Source organism: Siphateles boraxobius, unplaced genomic scaffold, assembly GCF_051911475.1.
Source record: "Siphateles boraxobius isolate OS27281-9 unplaced genomic scaffold, OSU_SipBor_1 41, whole genome shotgun sequence".
In the NCBI taxonomy this organism is placed as follows: domain Eukaryota; kingdom Metazoa; phylum Chordata; class Actinopteri; order Cypriniformes; family Leuciscidae; genus Siphateles; species Siphateles boraxobius.
The window spans coordinates 16113369-16130557 of NW_027509042.1; the positions used below are offsets into that span (position 1 = coordinate 16113369).

The 17189-nt window shown below is 38.2% G+C and overlaps 2 protein-coding genes across 2 annotated transcripts in view; both read left to right on the plus strand.

Annotated features, from left to right (window-relative positions):
* zc3h3 (zinc finger CCCH-type containing 3) overlaps window positions 1-4481 on the plus strand; it is a 76578-nt gene extending 72097 nt beyond the window's left edge. Inside the window, exons 11-12 of the mRNA XM_077198621.1 lie at window positions 800-969; window positions 3939-4481. Coding sequence (XP_077054736.1) covers window positions 800-969; window positions 3939-4009 — 241 coding nt within the window. The 3' untranslated portion in view covers window positions 4010-4481. The remainder of the gene's footprint in view (window positions 1-799; window positions 970-3938) is intronic.
* A 6103-nt stretch (window positions 4482-10584) lies between these two features.
* On the plus strand, window positions 10585-14769 carry mafaa (MAF bZIP transcription factor Aa). The gene has a single exon (XM_077198581.1). The coding sequence runs from the start codon at window positions 11350-11352 to the stop codon at window positions 12301-12303; it is 954 nt and encodes a 317-aa protein (XP_077054696.1). The 5' UTR covers window positions 10585-11349; the 3' UTR covers window positions 12304-14769.
* Window positions 14770-17189: the final 2420 nt, after the last annotated feature.

A 17189-nucleotide genomic window follows, 5' to 3' on the forward strand; every position in this document is an offset into this window, starting at 1 on the left:
ACCAAGAATGATAACTATAAAGATAACTATATAAGTGCCTACACCAGCGGACGCCACTTTGAATGCTCGAGCTTCTGATTGGCTGTCAATGTTTTTATCGCTCATCAGCTGGATAAAATCGTTCTGAAAGTGATTCCAACTAAATCGTTTCTCTGTGCCGTTATCTTGATAGCTGTGGTGTGAACTTTGCTATTCTTTTATATTGAGTACGATTTTTAGATATATATATCTTTATTGTTATCTTTGTTTATGTTTGTGTGAACAAAGGACGTCACCTTTAGTCCGGTGACGTAGGACTTTGCGGAAACTCTCTAGTTCCCGCTGAATTTCGTCCTCTGCATATAAGCTTAATAAAGCCTGAACCTCGTCGTCGATCCATCTTTTGTATTTTTTTAAAAAATCTATTGTTGATTCGGATAACAAACAACTCTTACTGCACGTACTGCAACAGACTTAAAAATGGTGGTTGAAATAAAATGCTGCGTGGCGTCAACCAATCAGCATGCTCAGCACCCAAGTCCCAGCCCCGTATGTTCCTAAACTTTGAAAAAGTACACTACTTTCTGAGGGTGAAATCTTTACCCGGAACTTCATTTAGACCCTGGTTCCTGTGGTCGAAACAAACCGAGTACCACCCCAAAGTCCATAGTTCCTGGGAAAGTTCCTGCGGTAGAAACGTGGCTAATGCAGATCTCCCATGAGCATGCTGATAATTTATAAATTCCTTTGAAGATATTATAAAATGAAACAAATGAAATCTGTTTCTTTGTTATAATAATTTGTGTTTTGCCTTTTTCAGTTCGGAGGAAGTTCAGGCTCCGTCTACAGAGTCCATACAGGCAGATGAGGGCTCGTCCTCCTCGGGTCCTGAGAAGCTGCCCTCCTTTATATCTTTGTCCAGCTCTCCTGACATGTCAGAGAACCCTGATTCCCCAAAGATCCCTCCTGCGGCAGGCTTACAGGCCAAAGGTGTGTATTGTATGTGAACAGGAGGTTAGATTTAAATTAATAACAATAACATACAGTAAATGAGATGCATACATTTGCCCTACAAAGTATTTAGATATTTAAGCTACACTTAATATACAAATATTATTCAAATAGTTAAGTGGAACCAAGTGGCACTTTAAAGAAAGATAGCAAAACATTCATGAAAATAAGTTTATTGGGTTTTAATTGAGAATTATGTTTTAAAAAGTATTTGGGCACATAGTGATGACAACTACACCTGTGGTTACCCTGCTGGGACACCTATGTGAAACTGAGAGGAAATTACTTCATACACCCACTAAAAATTGGAGTTACTGGGAAAATAAAGTTAGCTCTTGATTTATTTAGTTAGTGCGTGAGTGTGAGTGCGTGTGTGTGTGTCTGGCTATTTTTTAATAGCCTTTTTAAGTGTGGCTTAAGAGTTCAAATACTTTTTGGTCTCACTGTATATATAAAGAGTAAGGAGGTAATAAGTATTTATGGAGTAAATAGCTGTGTTATTTAATGCGCAGTGACGGGGTTAATAATATTGAGGGGGTGATATTATTTAAGAGCGGACTACATAAGGTATATAATACTTACTGAGGGGTTACTAATATTTAGGTTTGTTGTTAAGGACAGGCACAGCTGAAGTTGGTATGTCAGTCTGACTGATAGAGGATTAGAGGAAAGGGGCCCCTATATCCTCACACACGCACACACACACACACACACACACACACACACACACACACACACACCCCAGCCGTACCCTATTGAACACTGTCTTTCTCTCTCCACACTCAATAAGACAAACCTTATATACTGCCTTTACGTAACTCATGCAATAAATGAACTGGTTCTAACTTTTAAGAAACCATTTGAACTCTCTTCATTTTGTTTTCTCCTTTCTCATGTTTTCACACTTCCTTTCTTAAATTAGTTACTGCAGAACAGAAACCACTGTGATTAACCTCTGACCTTGCGTGTTTTCGGTCACATGGACATTCTGAAGCATGGCATTGGCTCTTTCTCTCCTCTATACGTAAACATTTAAACGTTTAACTCCTGTTTGCTTTATTTTTGCTCATGTTCATGCATCTTTGCTTTCTACTCTCAAAGTTTTCATGAGTGATGGCAAGTTTATTTCTGTCATTTCTGCATATTTTTACAAATTTGTGCTTATTGTGCATACACACTTCCTATTTCTCTGATGCCAAGTTCCAGATCAGTTCCCCGTTGGGATCATTGATGGCAGCCCTGTGTCTCAGAATAGCACAGGTGCCCTCCAGACCACCATGGCTTTTCACATGTCACTTTCTCATCCTGTTGCCTGAAATCATCTGCTACATACAGACGGAACAATTGTTGCTCTCAAAGGGGATTTGACTTTTCTGATTCAGTTCAACAATCTGGATTCCTTAGTGGTTCTGTTAATATGTATCTTGGTCATTTTGAAGACAAAACCATGGATAAAATTTGGCAAACAATACTTACTGCATTCATTATCCTCAGAAGTATGTTGTCAATTTTTAAACAAACCAACAAGTCTTGACAAACTTTACTTTTCTAATTAAATAAGTTATAAATTTAAATTTTAAATATTAATTTCTTAGTTGATTTGAGTTCTTTGTTGGGATCAAATTATATTTGTAATTCATACCTCCTGTTTGCAGCCTCAATTGAAATACAGGAATTTAATTGGAATTTAAAACACATTCTATTCTTAGGGCAAACATCCCTGATCATTATGACATCAGCTCTGATGCTTAAATATCGTATTACATTTTTCTATCTGCATCGGCTGTAAACAGATGCTCCATAACCAGTACTTAAACTGAAAGTCATTAAAATCATTTGTGTGTGCGTGTGTGTCCAGGTAAATTCCACGTTGTGTGGACAAAATGTCCCCACAAAGATGGCAGTATACGAAATCCTTGTCCTTGTGGGGAAATTTTTTGGTCCCCATGAGGAAAACAGCTTATAAATGTAAAAAAAATTAAAAATGTAGAGAGGTTTCTGTTAGGGTTAGTGTAAGCAGATAGAATATGCAGCTTGTACAGTATAAAAATCATTATGTCTATGGAATGTCTCCATAAAACATAAGTGTGTGTGTGTGTGTGTGTGTGTGTGTGTGTGTGTGTGTGTGTGTGTGTGTGTGTGTGTGTGTGTGTGTGTGTGTGTGTGTGTGTGTGTGTGTGTGTGTGTGTGTGTGTGTGTGTGTGTGTGTGTGTGTGTGTGTGTGTGTGTTTTTGTGTCTGTGTGTGTGTGTTTTTGTGTGTGTGTGTGTGTGTGTGTGTGTGTGTCTGTGTCTTGAAGACATTGGATCTGGTCTTGAATAAATTGGAGCTGGTCTTGAATAAATTGGAGCTGGTCTTGAAGAAATTGGATCTGTTCTTGAATAAATTGGAGCTGGTCTTGAATAAATTGGAGCTGGTCTTGAATAAGAACTAACTCTTGATTCCCAACTATAGTGAGGTTCCCAGCCACACAGACTCGCATTAAGAGCAGTTAATTGTTACTAATGATAGTGTAGCTCTCACTCTAAAGATTGTGGCCATCCAGACAAACTTCTCTCTGCTTTGCATAAATTAGCCCAGAATCTATGCATCACTGCCTGCATCTTCTCCTTTTCCCTTCAGTCGCTGTGCTATCACTCACCCTGAGACAATCACACACTCATTTGTCACTCCTCTATCAGTAAAAACAAGTGATAGCTACTCCTGTCATTACGTAGCAGGTGCTATTTATTTCCTGTCTGTCTGTCTTGTTTTTCCGAATCAAAGTTTCATATACTTCACTTTTAGCATCGGTTACTGCTGTATAACCAACAACAACAATCACAATTCACTTCCTTGAGTACATGAAATAAACTCTTCCTTTATAGGATAACATGTTGTTCTTTTCCTTTTGCACTGCCCAGTGTTTCTTTGTGGAAATTTTCTTCTCCTTTCTTCTCTCTGTTACAGGAAAGACACTGCATATCAAGCCACGATTCTTATCTTCAACACAAACAGAACCCTCGCCAAAGGAGGGCTAATGGTGGGTGTTTTAATCAGTAATGAATAATTCAACTTTTTTTAACTTAACTTTTATTTTAGAAATAAGAAATTGACTCCGCCTCTCTTGAACGGTTTATAACGACCTCTGTACATTAGACGTTTACAGCTATTTTTTGGTATCAAATCACTTTTCGTTTCAAGAATTCCAAAATGCAAATTCTAAGAATTGATTATACAGATTTCTTAGAATATATTCATAACTATTCACAATTACAGAACTGAATATATGCATTATAATCAAATACTGTTCTGCAAAGAAAAAAAATGCAGACGTTCACATTTGAAGAGAATGGAGTTAGTTTCAAAGTGTAAAGTTATTCTCAGGGGTTTTTAAATGTAGTGGTTTGTTGTGCATATAATTAGTTTTATCATTTAGAATGTAAGCTTGTGAAAATGTATTTTCAAAGAATGGAAAACTACTTAATAAAATTGCTTTGTGATTTCTGCGAATGCATCTCTCTTTATTTGTGAGCATGTTTGCCTACATATGTGAGAATCCCAATGCCGGATTGACTTAAATCATGACTAAAGAAGAAACGCTTCATTTTAAAGCATTAAACCAAGTATCATCACAAACCACTTCACTCCCATGTTGTTTTCTGAATAACAATGTTTAGCGTGAAAAGTATCGGCATTCCTTGACATGTGTTGTGAAAGCAGGTGTATGTAAAGGACATCGCTCATAAGTGTGTGTCTGTCACTGTAATTGAGTCTTAAGGAATCTATTGGAAAAGAAAAAAAACTGCAACGCATCCTCCAAACTCATTTTTCTTCTTCTCTCACTTTTTCCTCTCTAACTGCTGTCTGACCAAATCCATCACAACTAATTTCTGACAATGTCATTTTCCTTTTCTTCTCCCTGTCTTTCCTAAAATGCGCATTTGATTGAGGATCCGTTCGTAGATGAGCCTGCCTCTTGCACTCCCCCTCCTCCTCTCCCTCTTCTCCGTCGGGTAATGTAATTAGGATGTTGGGTGTTAAACAGTGGTACAGAGAGGATGATGGGAGCTGTAATCCCTTGCACGCCCCTCACTGTGCGGAGACTGCTGATATTCAGACTATTAATGCTCCGTTGAACCAAGGCCTCGTGCTCCGTGCTCTGTGACAAACGACTGGCGGTCGCGACGGGAAACCTGGTTAACCGTCGCCGGCAGCAACGACAGGGGGCATTAATACACCGTGGCGAGGGTCTCGCTGCGGAACACGACAAGCCTGCCGCCGTGTTAACGAGATAAAGGCTGTGCCCATGATGCGAGCCACGTTTACGATGACATCGAGAGATGGTGGGAAGGAAAACACTCCTTCATTTGACTTCTCTGTCTATCTTTCTCCCCTATTTAATCGTTCATGCAGGGAGGAATACTTCACAAGAATGCATGTTGATATGGGTGTTGTAAAATCAACTAAAGTTCTCATACATCACCTAACCCCTTATTTATCTTTTTTGTATTGCAGCTCTTGGTTTTAGATTTTCTTTTTTATTTTAAAGGAATGTCCTGGGTCCAATACAGGTTAAAAGGATAGTTCACCCAAAAATGAAAATTCTGTCCGATGTTTTCAACCTGTAGGAGTCTGATCTGTGTAACACAAAATATATTTTGTTTAAATAACATAAAATGACTGATATTTTAAATACATTTTGGTTTCTGGTCCCCATTTTCTTTAGTATTTTTTCCCCGAATGGAAGTCGATGGGGACCAGCAACTGTTTGATTAAAAACATTCTTTAGAATATCTTCTTTTGTGTTCAATAGAACAAATAATCTCATACAGGTTTAGAACAAATTGAGGGTGAGTAATTGATGTCAGAATTGTCATTTTTGGGGGAACTATCCCTTGAACCTAAATCGACTTGATGTAAAGTTGATTACCATTGATTTTGTTTTTTTATTTGAACCTCCTTTTCTTGGTAAAAAGTGACGCACTTATTTTAGAAGTGTATGTGGCCAATGCACTGTTAAAAAAAAGTTTCCTTAAACATCCAAGTTGATTGTACTTAAAAATGTACGTAATTTCAACTTATATTACATTAAACTGTCTTAAAAAATGAGTTGAATCTTGTATAACTTGCTAAAAAAGTTGAAAATTGCTTAATTTATTTTTAAGAGTCAAAGCAATGTAAAAACATATGTTGTCTTACTTATTGGTCATATCATTTTTTACAAGTGTAGGTAAACTTTAAAATACTCACTGTTTAAAAAATATAGCCACAAGACAAAGAATATGCATGTTACATGGTTTGATTTTCTCACTTACTAACCATAGCTGTGTAAAGTTAAGTCCAGTTTTACAACTTTGTTGCCTAAATGTAATGCCTAAAATACTAAAATAACCATTAAAATTTCAATTTAAACAACTGTACAACTCAAATAATACATGTTTTAACACAAAAGTTCATGTAATGCTTTTATAAAATGATAAGCTTCAAATTTCTGCTTTTAAATTTCTTTGTAAGTGCCTCAACGTAAGCTCAATTTGTACTTATTTTTTAAATAAATAAAACAAAGGACAAAGTACTTTTTTTAAACATCTATTAAAGTTTCTCAAATAATTTGATGTTGTTTTTTCTTCATTCATTCATTCAGTCACTGAGATGCCTGATTAGTCTTAATTATGAAGAATATTTAACCTTCATTTAGAAAACATTTCACTGCTTTGAATGAATTACCACAGAACTCAAGACCTTGAGAAGTTTGTACAGTAAAGTCATAACCCATAGATGCCAAACGATAGGTGGCTTTAACTTAATACTTTGTACAGGATGGCATCCGGGAAAAGATTATATCCGTATTCATGATGCTCTTTAACTATGGTCACATACCAGTTTCTGTTATCTGCTTGGGAAAAGAAAGAGAAATTCATGGAGCAATCACTCTTTCTTTTCTCACCCTCCCTTTCCCTCTCGTTCCCTCGCTCTGACGGCGAGGATGTAAGTGCCTTAGACAGATGTCTGCTGCCGCTTGTCTCAAAGCTCAACGCGAGCTGCTGAGCTCGGCAAACTCTAATTAAGATCAATATTTCAATTTTTAGTAAAAGCGCATGTGAAAGAGAACGAGGAGGGGAGTGAGAGAGAAGGAAGGAAAACACATTCACATTTTTCCGAGGACAATCTAACTCGAATGAGAAAAAAGGAAAGAATGAAAGGTCAAGTGTAATTTTTCTCTAACTCAATAGATCGCCTATAGGCATAAAAAAGACAAACTTGTTACAGCTCAGCAAAGAGTCCAACCCATCAATAAAGATCATACTTCCACGGCAAGATGTCATTAGTATAACTGTCTTCAGTCCTTTTTTCATACGGCTCGCTTTCTCCCATCTTTCTGTTTGGGCTTCATTTCTGTTAACCTTTTTGGCCATTTTTTGTGTTTTTTTTCCTTTCCATTGCTAAAGCTCCAAGTTTTAATACTTTTTTTTGTTTTGGGGGGGGGGGGGGGGGTTACTAGAAGGAATCCATCAAATGCTCTTTTTTTTCCCCTTTTTTCCTACTCTTTAAAGTCACCATGAAATCAAAATCGGCAATTGTTGTTTTTTGGGTGGAATATTGCAATATTTATTATAAACGATTTATCCATGCACATTATATATTTTTTAATTCATGTGCTCTTGTAATCTTTAATTAAAATATCTTCCTCTTGCAACGACATCTCTTCTCTGATGATGTGTTTACGGGCGCGAGGGCGGGACAACCTGTCACTCGCATGACATCACAGCAATAGCAAATGATCCAATCAATTCCTGATGAACAAAATCAAGTACATTTTTTCCTAATTGAGAAGCTGTTTCAATCATATATATACATCACAATAGGGAAGATAAGACTATCTCAACTTCCGTTTCATGCCAACTTGACACTTAACATGCTCTTTTCTGTCCTCTAGCTCTTTCTAACTCACTTTTTTTTGCTGAGAACTTCAGAGAAGTTTGTATACTTGTAAGTTTGAATGTAGTCAAATGATTACTGCTGAGTCTTTGAATGGGCATTTGTGAGATTTTGAGGCCTACAAAAACCTCCTTTCCAAACCTGCTTCCGATAACCCCCTACTCCACCTCGCACCTCTCAACTATTTTGGCTAAAGACGGGTTAACCGGACAAATCCGTTTCAGTCATTTTCGCACATATCTAGTCAAAACCCCCCTTCTCTCTTTCAAACTATCATACTCTTTCTCCTTGGACGTGCTGATGTCCATTTTGCTTAAATCGGTAGAACTGCACAAGCAGCTAACTCCCAATATGCAAAGGCACAATGAAAGCCCTGACTTCAAAATTTATGTCTCAAGCCCTCGGCCACATCCACACCCACCCATCTCCGCTCACTTGAATGGACGATGGCAGATCTTCTTAAATGTGGCATTTTCAAAGCGGACTGCTTAGCTTGGACTTTGGGGTCCACTCATGCTTATTTGATAAAACCCCCATAATGACTTAGCGCACCTTAAACTTCAAATACCTTGATATGATTTGTCCCGTCCTCTTAGCACCGCGAAACCCCCCCTCCCTTTTCTTTTTTCCTTCCGTTAGCAGATTTGAGCCTCAAGCCTGTCTGTATTTTACTCATTGGCACCTGGAAAGAAAGTCTTAACATGTCACATAAAGTTAGCAAAGGTCTCAGATGTAGTAAGAAGTAAATAATGTAGCAGATTCCATTTTGATATTGATACTTGTGTGTGTGTGTGTGTGTGTGTATATTATATATATATATATATACACACACACACACACACACACACTGTACATATATATATATATATATATATATATATTACAAAACTGGATGTATATATAGTTACAAAAGGCACATGGATCAAAGTGTAGCACAAGCAACACTAACATAATTCCCTAATGTGCACAACTGGTAATAAAAACAATAATAATGATGATAAAAAAAATACACAATTATTAAAATTTAAAAAAAAATCAAATGTGGTCACACAAGTGAATTGTGGGTGTGGCCGTTCAAACTAATTCACTGTAAATTATAAGATCATTTGTTGTTTTTACTTCCAGTAAGAATACATTTAACTGTATTTTACTGAGAAATTACATGAAATGTAGGGTTAGATCTATTACAGTTTTCCAGTATTAAGAGAACTTGCTGTTAACCAGTTAACAGGTTTTTACTGTAGCATTTTTACAATCTTTAACAGTTAAAATTACATTTTGTTTTATTTATGTTTTACTGAGCAGTGCATCTGACTGTACAGACCTGTCAAATACATAGTTAAGTCTCCTCATGTTTTTCTGCCTCTCCTATCTGATATTGATATAGCCTATATTCCTTGGGATACTTAGGCTACACTGCAATAAGGACCTGGCCTCGCACAGACTGACCCTCTTCTTTGGGTACTTCCTTCAGCGCGAGACTGGCTCCTCTGATTAAGACATATGCTGTGGTGATGAAGGCGCGCGCTGCGTGGGGCTTAATTATTTGTCGATCCGCGCAGATGAGTCGAGATGCAATTAGAGGTTAATTGCGAAAGAAATCCGGAGCGTGGCTGGCAATGGCGTGACGGATCATAATTAACTCACCCGCACAAATTGCGCATTTTTCCCTATCCGGCGGAAATGTGGATTGATTTTATTGCTGGATCACGCGTTATTGAGTTCATCACCGCCTATAGGTCATAAGCGGGGAGGAAAGTTGCGTGTGTGTTATCCTATCAGATCAATACGCTGAAAGGCTGCTCACGGGGTTACGCCACATCTAGGAGGAAATATGCAGTTTAATACATAATTATCTAATCTATTTAACTTTAAACGGTCTGTCAAAACACACAAGGGATTTTCTTTTTTTTTTTATAATTGTTGAATCCTGGATTCTGAACAATTGTTAATAGGCTAAATAATTATTGTAAAAGGAAAGGCTATGATGATATGTGAAATACGTAAGTTTAATATAGGCCTACTTTTGATTTATGCTGTAATATAGTTTAAAAAAGCACATTTGCATTATTTAAAATGATCAAATAAATTAGTAAGAGTTAAGTGCATGGTTTTCCTTCCTAACATGTCTATTAATTTTGCTCTTGAGACACTCGTGCCTTTTAGTTTTGGAGTGAAAAGATGAACTATTTAAATCAATGTAGGCTAAATATAATTCATAATTTAATTAGCATAGCCATATTAAATATATTTCTGTCTTAATTAATTTCTATCAAATATAAAATTAAATTGGTCATAGATATTTTACAATGTGCAATCCGTTTTATAAATGTGCTTTTAAGTCATCTCTAAAACACTGTGTTGATAACATCTTAGTAGCGTTTGCTTTTTTTCTAAATAATCATATTTTAAGTAAGACAAGCTGTGCTATAGGCGCGCTCGCCTTCAGCGTGCGGTTGCAGGGAAGGCGTCGCTAGGGGGCGTGAAAAACACCTGTTTACCCGCGCTCTCAGCTGCTGCGCGTTCGCCTCAGCTGCTACATAGAGGCGTTGCTGTAGGAATATGCATGTCTACTGCTACGCCTCCTCCCATTGGTCGGTTCCGTTCTCTGGGCTGGACGCTCAGATGGGCCATGTGTATAAAGTGGTACATTGCCCCTTTCAGTGCTTCAGTGATACTGCGTGTCAGCGGTGGACAACAGAGCAAAAACAATAAGCTCAAGCCGTAAACGTAAAGCAACGGCGACAGCAGTCCATATAACTTCAAAACTGACCACGGAAGGAGGTGAATTGAGTAGCCAGAATTCCCTATCCTACGTCGGGCTGCGCTGGAGCGTCCCACAAGAGGAACTTACTCTGAGATTTGTCACACATTGCTGACAGCGTTTGCTAGTGACTGTGTAAAAAGCGACAGCAGCAGCAGCATCATTCCTGTGGACTTCGAGGTGAAGTCTGACGTTTTCTGAACTTGACGCGCGCGTGTTGTGTGGCGGACTATTCTCGAAATGTGAGGAAAGTTTTCGCTTTCTTCCCATGAAAGCTTAAAACTTTGTTGCCTCCAGTTAGAGTGGACTCAAAACACGGAGGTGAAGAAGGATATTTGAAGTCTCTGATAGCCTACTCAAAGGACGATTTCTCTGCTTTGTGAAGCGAGGACGAGTCAGGTTGGTGATTTTGAATTCACGAGTCTCAAGTTTCTGCCGCCCTGGCCAGTGATATTAACGTGTGAATTTGACCTGGGATAAGTTGTCAACAAGAAGCAAACTGGCTGGTGTATATGCGTACATTTACATGCATGGGCATACGTATATCTATAAATAGAAGCTCGTGCCTATGTATTAAATCCTGGCCACTCATCTTCATCATTCACCTTCATCATAATCCCAGTGAAACCCACGGGTGTCGCTTTGGCTGTTAGGGTAGGTGTCGCATGGACTGACATGGCCACCGATCTCGCCATGAGCGCAGATTTGCCCAACAGCCCTTTGGCTATTGAATATGTCAACGACTTCGACCTCATGAAGTTTGAGGTCAAGAAAGAGCCCCCGGAGGCCGACCGCTATTGCCACCGCCTGCCCCCTGGCTCGCTGTCCTCCACCCCTATCAGCACGCCCTGCTCCTCGGTGCCTTCCTCGCCCAGCTTCTGTGCCCCCAGTCCCGGATCTCAGCCTGGGCAGAACCTCGTAAATGGTGTTAACAACAACAACAATGGAAACAACAACAACACCCAAGGCTCCTCGGGCAAGCCGCAGCTGGACGATCTCTACTGGATTCCCAACTATCAGCATCACATAAGTCCAGAGGCCCTCAATCTGACGCCCGAGGACGCAGTGGAAGCACTGATCGGTAACGCGCACCACCATCATCACCACCACCAGCCCTACGAGGGATTCCGCGGTCAGCAGTACGTCGGCGAAGATCTCTCGGCGCCCACGAACGGTCACCACCACCCGGTGCACCACCACCACCATCATCACCACGGCCACCACGCGCACGCGCGCATCGAGGACCGCTTCTCGGACGAGCAGCTGGTGAGCATGACAGTGCGCGAGCTTAACCGGCAACTGAGAGGCTTCAGCAAAGAAGAGGTGATCCGCCTCAAGCAGAAACGGCGAACCTTGAAGAACCGCGGCTACGCGCAGTCGTGCCGCTACAAGCGCGTGCAGCAGCGTCACATGCTCGAAAGCGAAAAGTGCACGCTCCAGAGCCAGGTGGAGCAACTCAAGCAAGACGTGTCGCGTCTCATGAAAGAGCGGGACCTGTACAAAGAGAAGTACGAGAAGCTCGCGAGCCGAACCTTTAACGGCGGCGGCGGGGGCAACGGAGGCGGCAACACTCGGGACCCGTCAAACGGCACTCACGGAAAAAACACTTCCACGGAATTCTTCATGTGAGAGTGATTCTTGTTAAAGACTTTGTCCCACAACAACGTATTCGTTTTTTAAACCTTAGGCTACATTTTTTTTTAATGATTTTCAGTGTGAATCTTATTTGCAGTTATTTTCTTAAATACTCAATGTCCGTTCTAGAACATACACTCATGAAAATAAAGGTTTTACAGTCTGATGCCATAGGATAACCTTTTTAAATTCCACAAATACTTATTTTATTTAGAGAAACATCTAGCTATGTGCTGGTGCTTTAAAGAACCAAAATCTGGAGAACCCAGATTGTAACATCCAGAACTTTTCCTTCTCCAAATAACTAGGCTACTCACTTTTTACAGCCAAAATGGTTATTGTTAGGAAGGTCAAGTCCTTTGCTGAACTTAAAAGTGCTGAAAAGAAACACTGAAGAACCTTTATTTTTAAGAGCCTAACAAAACAGTGCCGTATTTAAAGTTTTCACCCATTATTTGTGTATAACTGCACCATAAAAGTCTTAAGGTTAGTGTGATGTTAGGATTATCTTCCACAGATACTGCACGGACCCTTCTACTTCATAAAACCTCCTATCTAAACATGGGATCACTCATAACCTCCAAAGACCCGTCAGTTTTGGATTCTGTAAATTCGTATTTTTCCTTTGTCTTTTTAGTAATAGGCTAACTGCAAAGTCCGACATGTTTAGAGACATACAGCCGCTTCCTTCATATTATTTTTCTTGTCTTAACGGATTGACGAGTCTTAATGGCGATGAGAAAATACTGGAAACGAAACTTCAGCTTGTGAAGGAACTTTGAAATGAACAATAATAATATTAAAACACTTGTAAGCAAGAAAGGGAGATAGCAATACATCCTTGACTTTTCTCAGCCATGAACTGAGGTTGAGGGGGCTTGTGAACTTTGAAGGCCCTCAATCATTGCTCATGTCTGCATTACTAATCCTGCATGCGGGACATGTATGGTACTCCAAACGCGCCAGGTCCTTTCTCTCTTTTCCCCATACAGCACTTGGATGAAAAGCATGGCCCTTAACCACTCTCTTCTCTCATTTTGTTCCTTTCGTTTCTTCTGTTCGACACAACCCGTGTAAAGGACCTCATGCGTACCTGCGTATTCACATGAAATCTTTTTTTTTTCTATTGTTTTAAAAGTACTGAATAAGAACACAAAACCGAACTGAGCCAGAGTTATTTATTACCACTTGTACATATGTAGAGGTCGATTGGTGTGTGTTAATTTAACTTTCTTTTTAAAGTCCTTTTTGCTTGGTTATTTAAAACGTCTCAATACGATGTTTGTATGTAGTAGCATGCAAATGACAAAGATATTCTCATTCTATTGAATATGTACAATTTCAAAGGAAGCCTACTGCACTACGATTCAAATAATTGGGATTTATATAACAATTCTTTTCCTCTGTGTTAATCAAATTGATGTTATGGTGGACATAGTCGATCGTCGAAAGTGCATATAAACACAAGGACTTTAGTTGCTGCTAATATTCTATGCACCAAATTCGAAAGCAATTAACAGAAGCTCTGATTATGTGAATTTTGTACTTCAAAATAAATTAAGGTAAAGAAAACTGGTTAGACTTGGATATCAAAAATAACTATCTCCTAAAGAAAGTTTTTTTTTTTTCTGAATGGCCGGGATGATAAACGACAAAACTATTAACTTCAAATATGAACCCTCGTTAATAAGGCTGTAAGGGTTGTTTTAACTTTTATGACATAATAAAACTGTAGTATACTGTATAAAGCAATTGCCTATTATTTTGCATTGCATCATTGTGATGATGATATAGGCTTCCGACCCTCAGTTACACTACAGGTAGATTAAATGCTGAAATAATTCAAAAATAACAGAGAGACTTGTGTGCAAACTTGGCTAAAAGTAATCGTGCGCATCTGATCGTGATCATTTGAGGTTGAAATATAACCCATCTGGTCCCGGCTAAAGGAACAAAGTTGCCAAAGTGGATTATCTAATGCACGTAAATTATCCGTTTTCAAATTCTTTCCGACCTGTGTATGCTTAGTTCCCTAACAAATCTATCGACCAGACTCCACAAATAGTCTTCAAGTATGCTCCTCTACCTGGGTTATGATCTGCTTGATATTCTCACATGAAAACCGCTGTTAACATTGATTTAATTTTTGGGGATAAATTATGAATTATGATGCAGTTCGTTATGAAGCAATCTCTATGTCTATTGGTCTAATTTGAGGCACAGCGGCTTAAGGTTACATAACCACATGTGCTGTCCTGTGTGCTGTCTTATGTAAACAAATAAATAACAAAATGGGGAAAAAAAGAAAAAAACTGTACATAGTTTATAATTTCTATATATTTATCGAAAATATAAATGTCCTTACGTGTCAGTAAGTCCAAACCAAAATGTTTCGAAATGGAATGTTGTTCAGAATCTTGTTTTCATAATGTTTAATAAAAACTTCTGTCAAATGCTTCAGCCTGTTTCCTACTTACTCAACAAGTGTCTTTTCAAAGCTAAAATATGTGATCTATACAAGTGTTATAAAGATTTCACAATTTATTAGGCTTAAAAAATATCAGGTAAAAAAAATGATAATAACAATAATGCACGAAATAACGGAGGGGGAAAATAGACGTTGTCCGTGTCCCAGTAAATTAGGCATGTTGAAAAGTAAATAGTACAATTTCAAACGTTCCACTGTTGTTATTATGTTTGCTTACGATACAAAATGAATTAATTTCAATAATTTATTATAATTCTATGAACTATGATGAAGGCTTAATACTTCTTATGCGGAATAGAGATGTATTTTAAGTGTACAAATGCTTACAACGTGACATTCGTTTATTACATTAAACGTTTTTTTACACGTTTAAATAGCCTATTATTTAAAAGATTAAAGCAAATATTTTTTTTATTATTATTATTGTTGTATTGCTCGCAAACTTCTCATGAAATTGAAACAGTAAGAATGAATTAATGTTGGGTGGCACTAAATGTTAATTTTTTAATCAGGGTTAATTAAAAGTTTTGTGGTATTGTTCGCAATCAATTTTTACTTTACCCGAGTAGTAATATTAAGGCGAAAATTATGAAATTATGATCAATTACATTTTCATAATGGCAAACATTATACTCTCATTTTCTGTAGGCTGTATCGTTGGGAGCGCGATTTACTGTTCCAGGTTATCCAGACCTAGCCAAACTAAAGTATTGTGATCACAAACAAATCTTCCTATTCGTTTTCTCTTACTCCCAATTATGGTAAACCAAATGTTTCTTAATGTATATTATTATATTAGAATGAACAGCTTTCTACTTAATACTTTGATCAAGACTAAACAAGATTGACGTGATTAATGTGAGAGTCTATATTCTAATCCCCCCATGCTGTTTCCGGTTCAATACTCAGTGCGAAAATAAAAACAGCCTTTTGGTGGCTGAACTTTAGCTTTTCTTTAAGTGTTCTGACCTCTGCACTTGTTGTTTCAAAGGCTAAACTGGATGTGTCACTTAACCCATTTTGCTTGATCAATTAATTGTTTGATCATAATATTATATATCATTCAAGTGCAATATATTCATTGGCATTTTGAAACCCATTGGAAGTTCATTAATTATGTTTCAGTGGGTGAAATGCAGCATTACTTGCTCTCCATCATACCTGCCTGCCACTTATGAGCTATTTCAACAAGCATATTAAGATTAATGGAAATCCTAGATGTTCTGATTTTTTTACACAGTGCTGTAACCAAAATGTCAGTATAACTCTCTTTCAGAGTTGCTCTGCCCCTTTCCTGTTCTCTGTCCAGTGTCATTTGTCCTTTTTACATTAAGGCATCCTTTTTTATGAAGGTTATATTGGAAATAATGAAACCTGCTTCTTGAATGGTGTGACTTGGTTGGTCTTGATGCAGTTTAGTGATTTTAAAGTAAACCAAGGGGGAAACACTGTGGTCGGCATCTCTCTCTCTGATGCCATCATTCTCCATGCCGATTGTGCTTTTTTTGTGCATTTGTATGTCTGTAATAAACAGACAAAATGTAGCAGATCTATTTGACAGGCCAAAGAAATCTAAGAGGTTCTCTGAAGAGGGTTGTCTGGAATATTTGCCAGAATCATACAGGAATAGTCACTTAGAATTTCAACTGATTGATTAAAGAAAAGCATGTCATTTATATTCTTTACTTTTCGAAGGAATTTTTTTTCACCGAAAAATTTGCAAATATAAAACTATGGATGCAGTTTTATATGCCGAATTTGAAGAGTTTGTCATTTTTCCCTCAAGCATCCATAAGTCTCACGGTTAGAGACACTTGACTATTTTATATCTTAATTTTTTTGACCGTGCAGCCCAGGGGGGGGGGCATTTTTGTTTACCACTGTCTTTTTGTGAAGGTTTCACTGACATTGATACTTTTCTTACTTTTTACTATTAAGAGCAGAAGACGAGAGGGCCTGCATGTATCTTTCTCAAACAGAAATTCAGCCTGGTTGACATGCACCGAGTTGCTAAACATGACATTTGTCATGTTTCCGTGTTATGCACACAACAGGCCACGTTTGGTTGGAGCAAGAGGTGGCCACTGAGATGCTGTCTGTCCTTGTTCAGTTTGGCAGCATCCCAGTCTCAGTGCGCTCTCTCAAACCCATCCCATCCCCCACACTTCCTCTCATTTCTGCTGTGTCAGAGGAGACAATGTGTGTGACAGCCATCACTTCATCCCGACCATGTACCTGACTGACAGTCACACTGTTTTTGTTTTAATAGCACGTGTGTATTTATTTGAATTTATTCATTATAATTCCTTAATGCACCAGTGAATTTGAATAGTGTGAATGATGACAATACCATTTTTTTGTTTCTTTAATGCATTTTTCTCCTCTTTTTTTT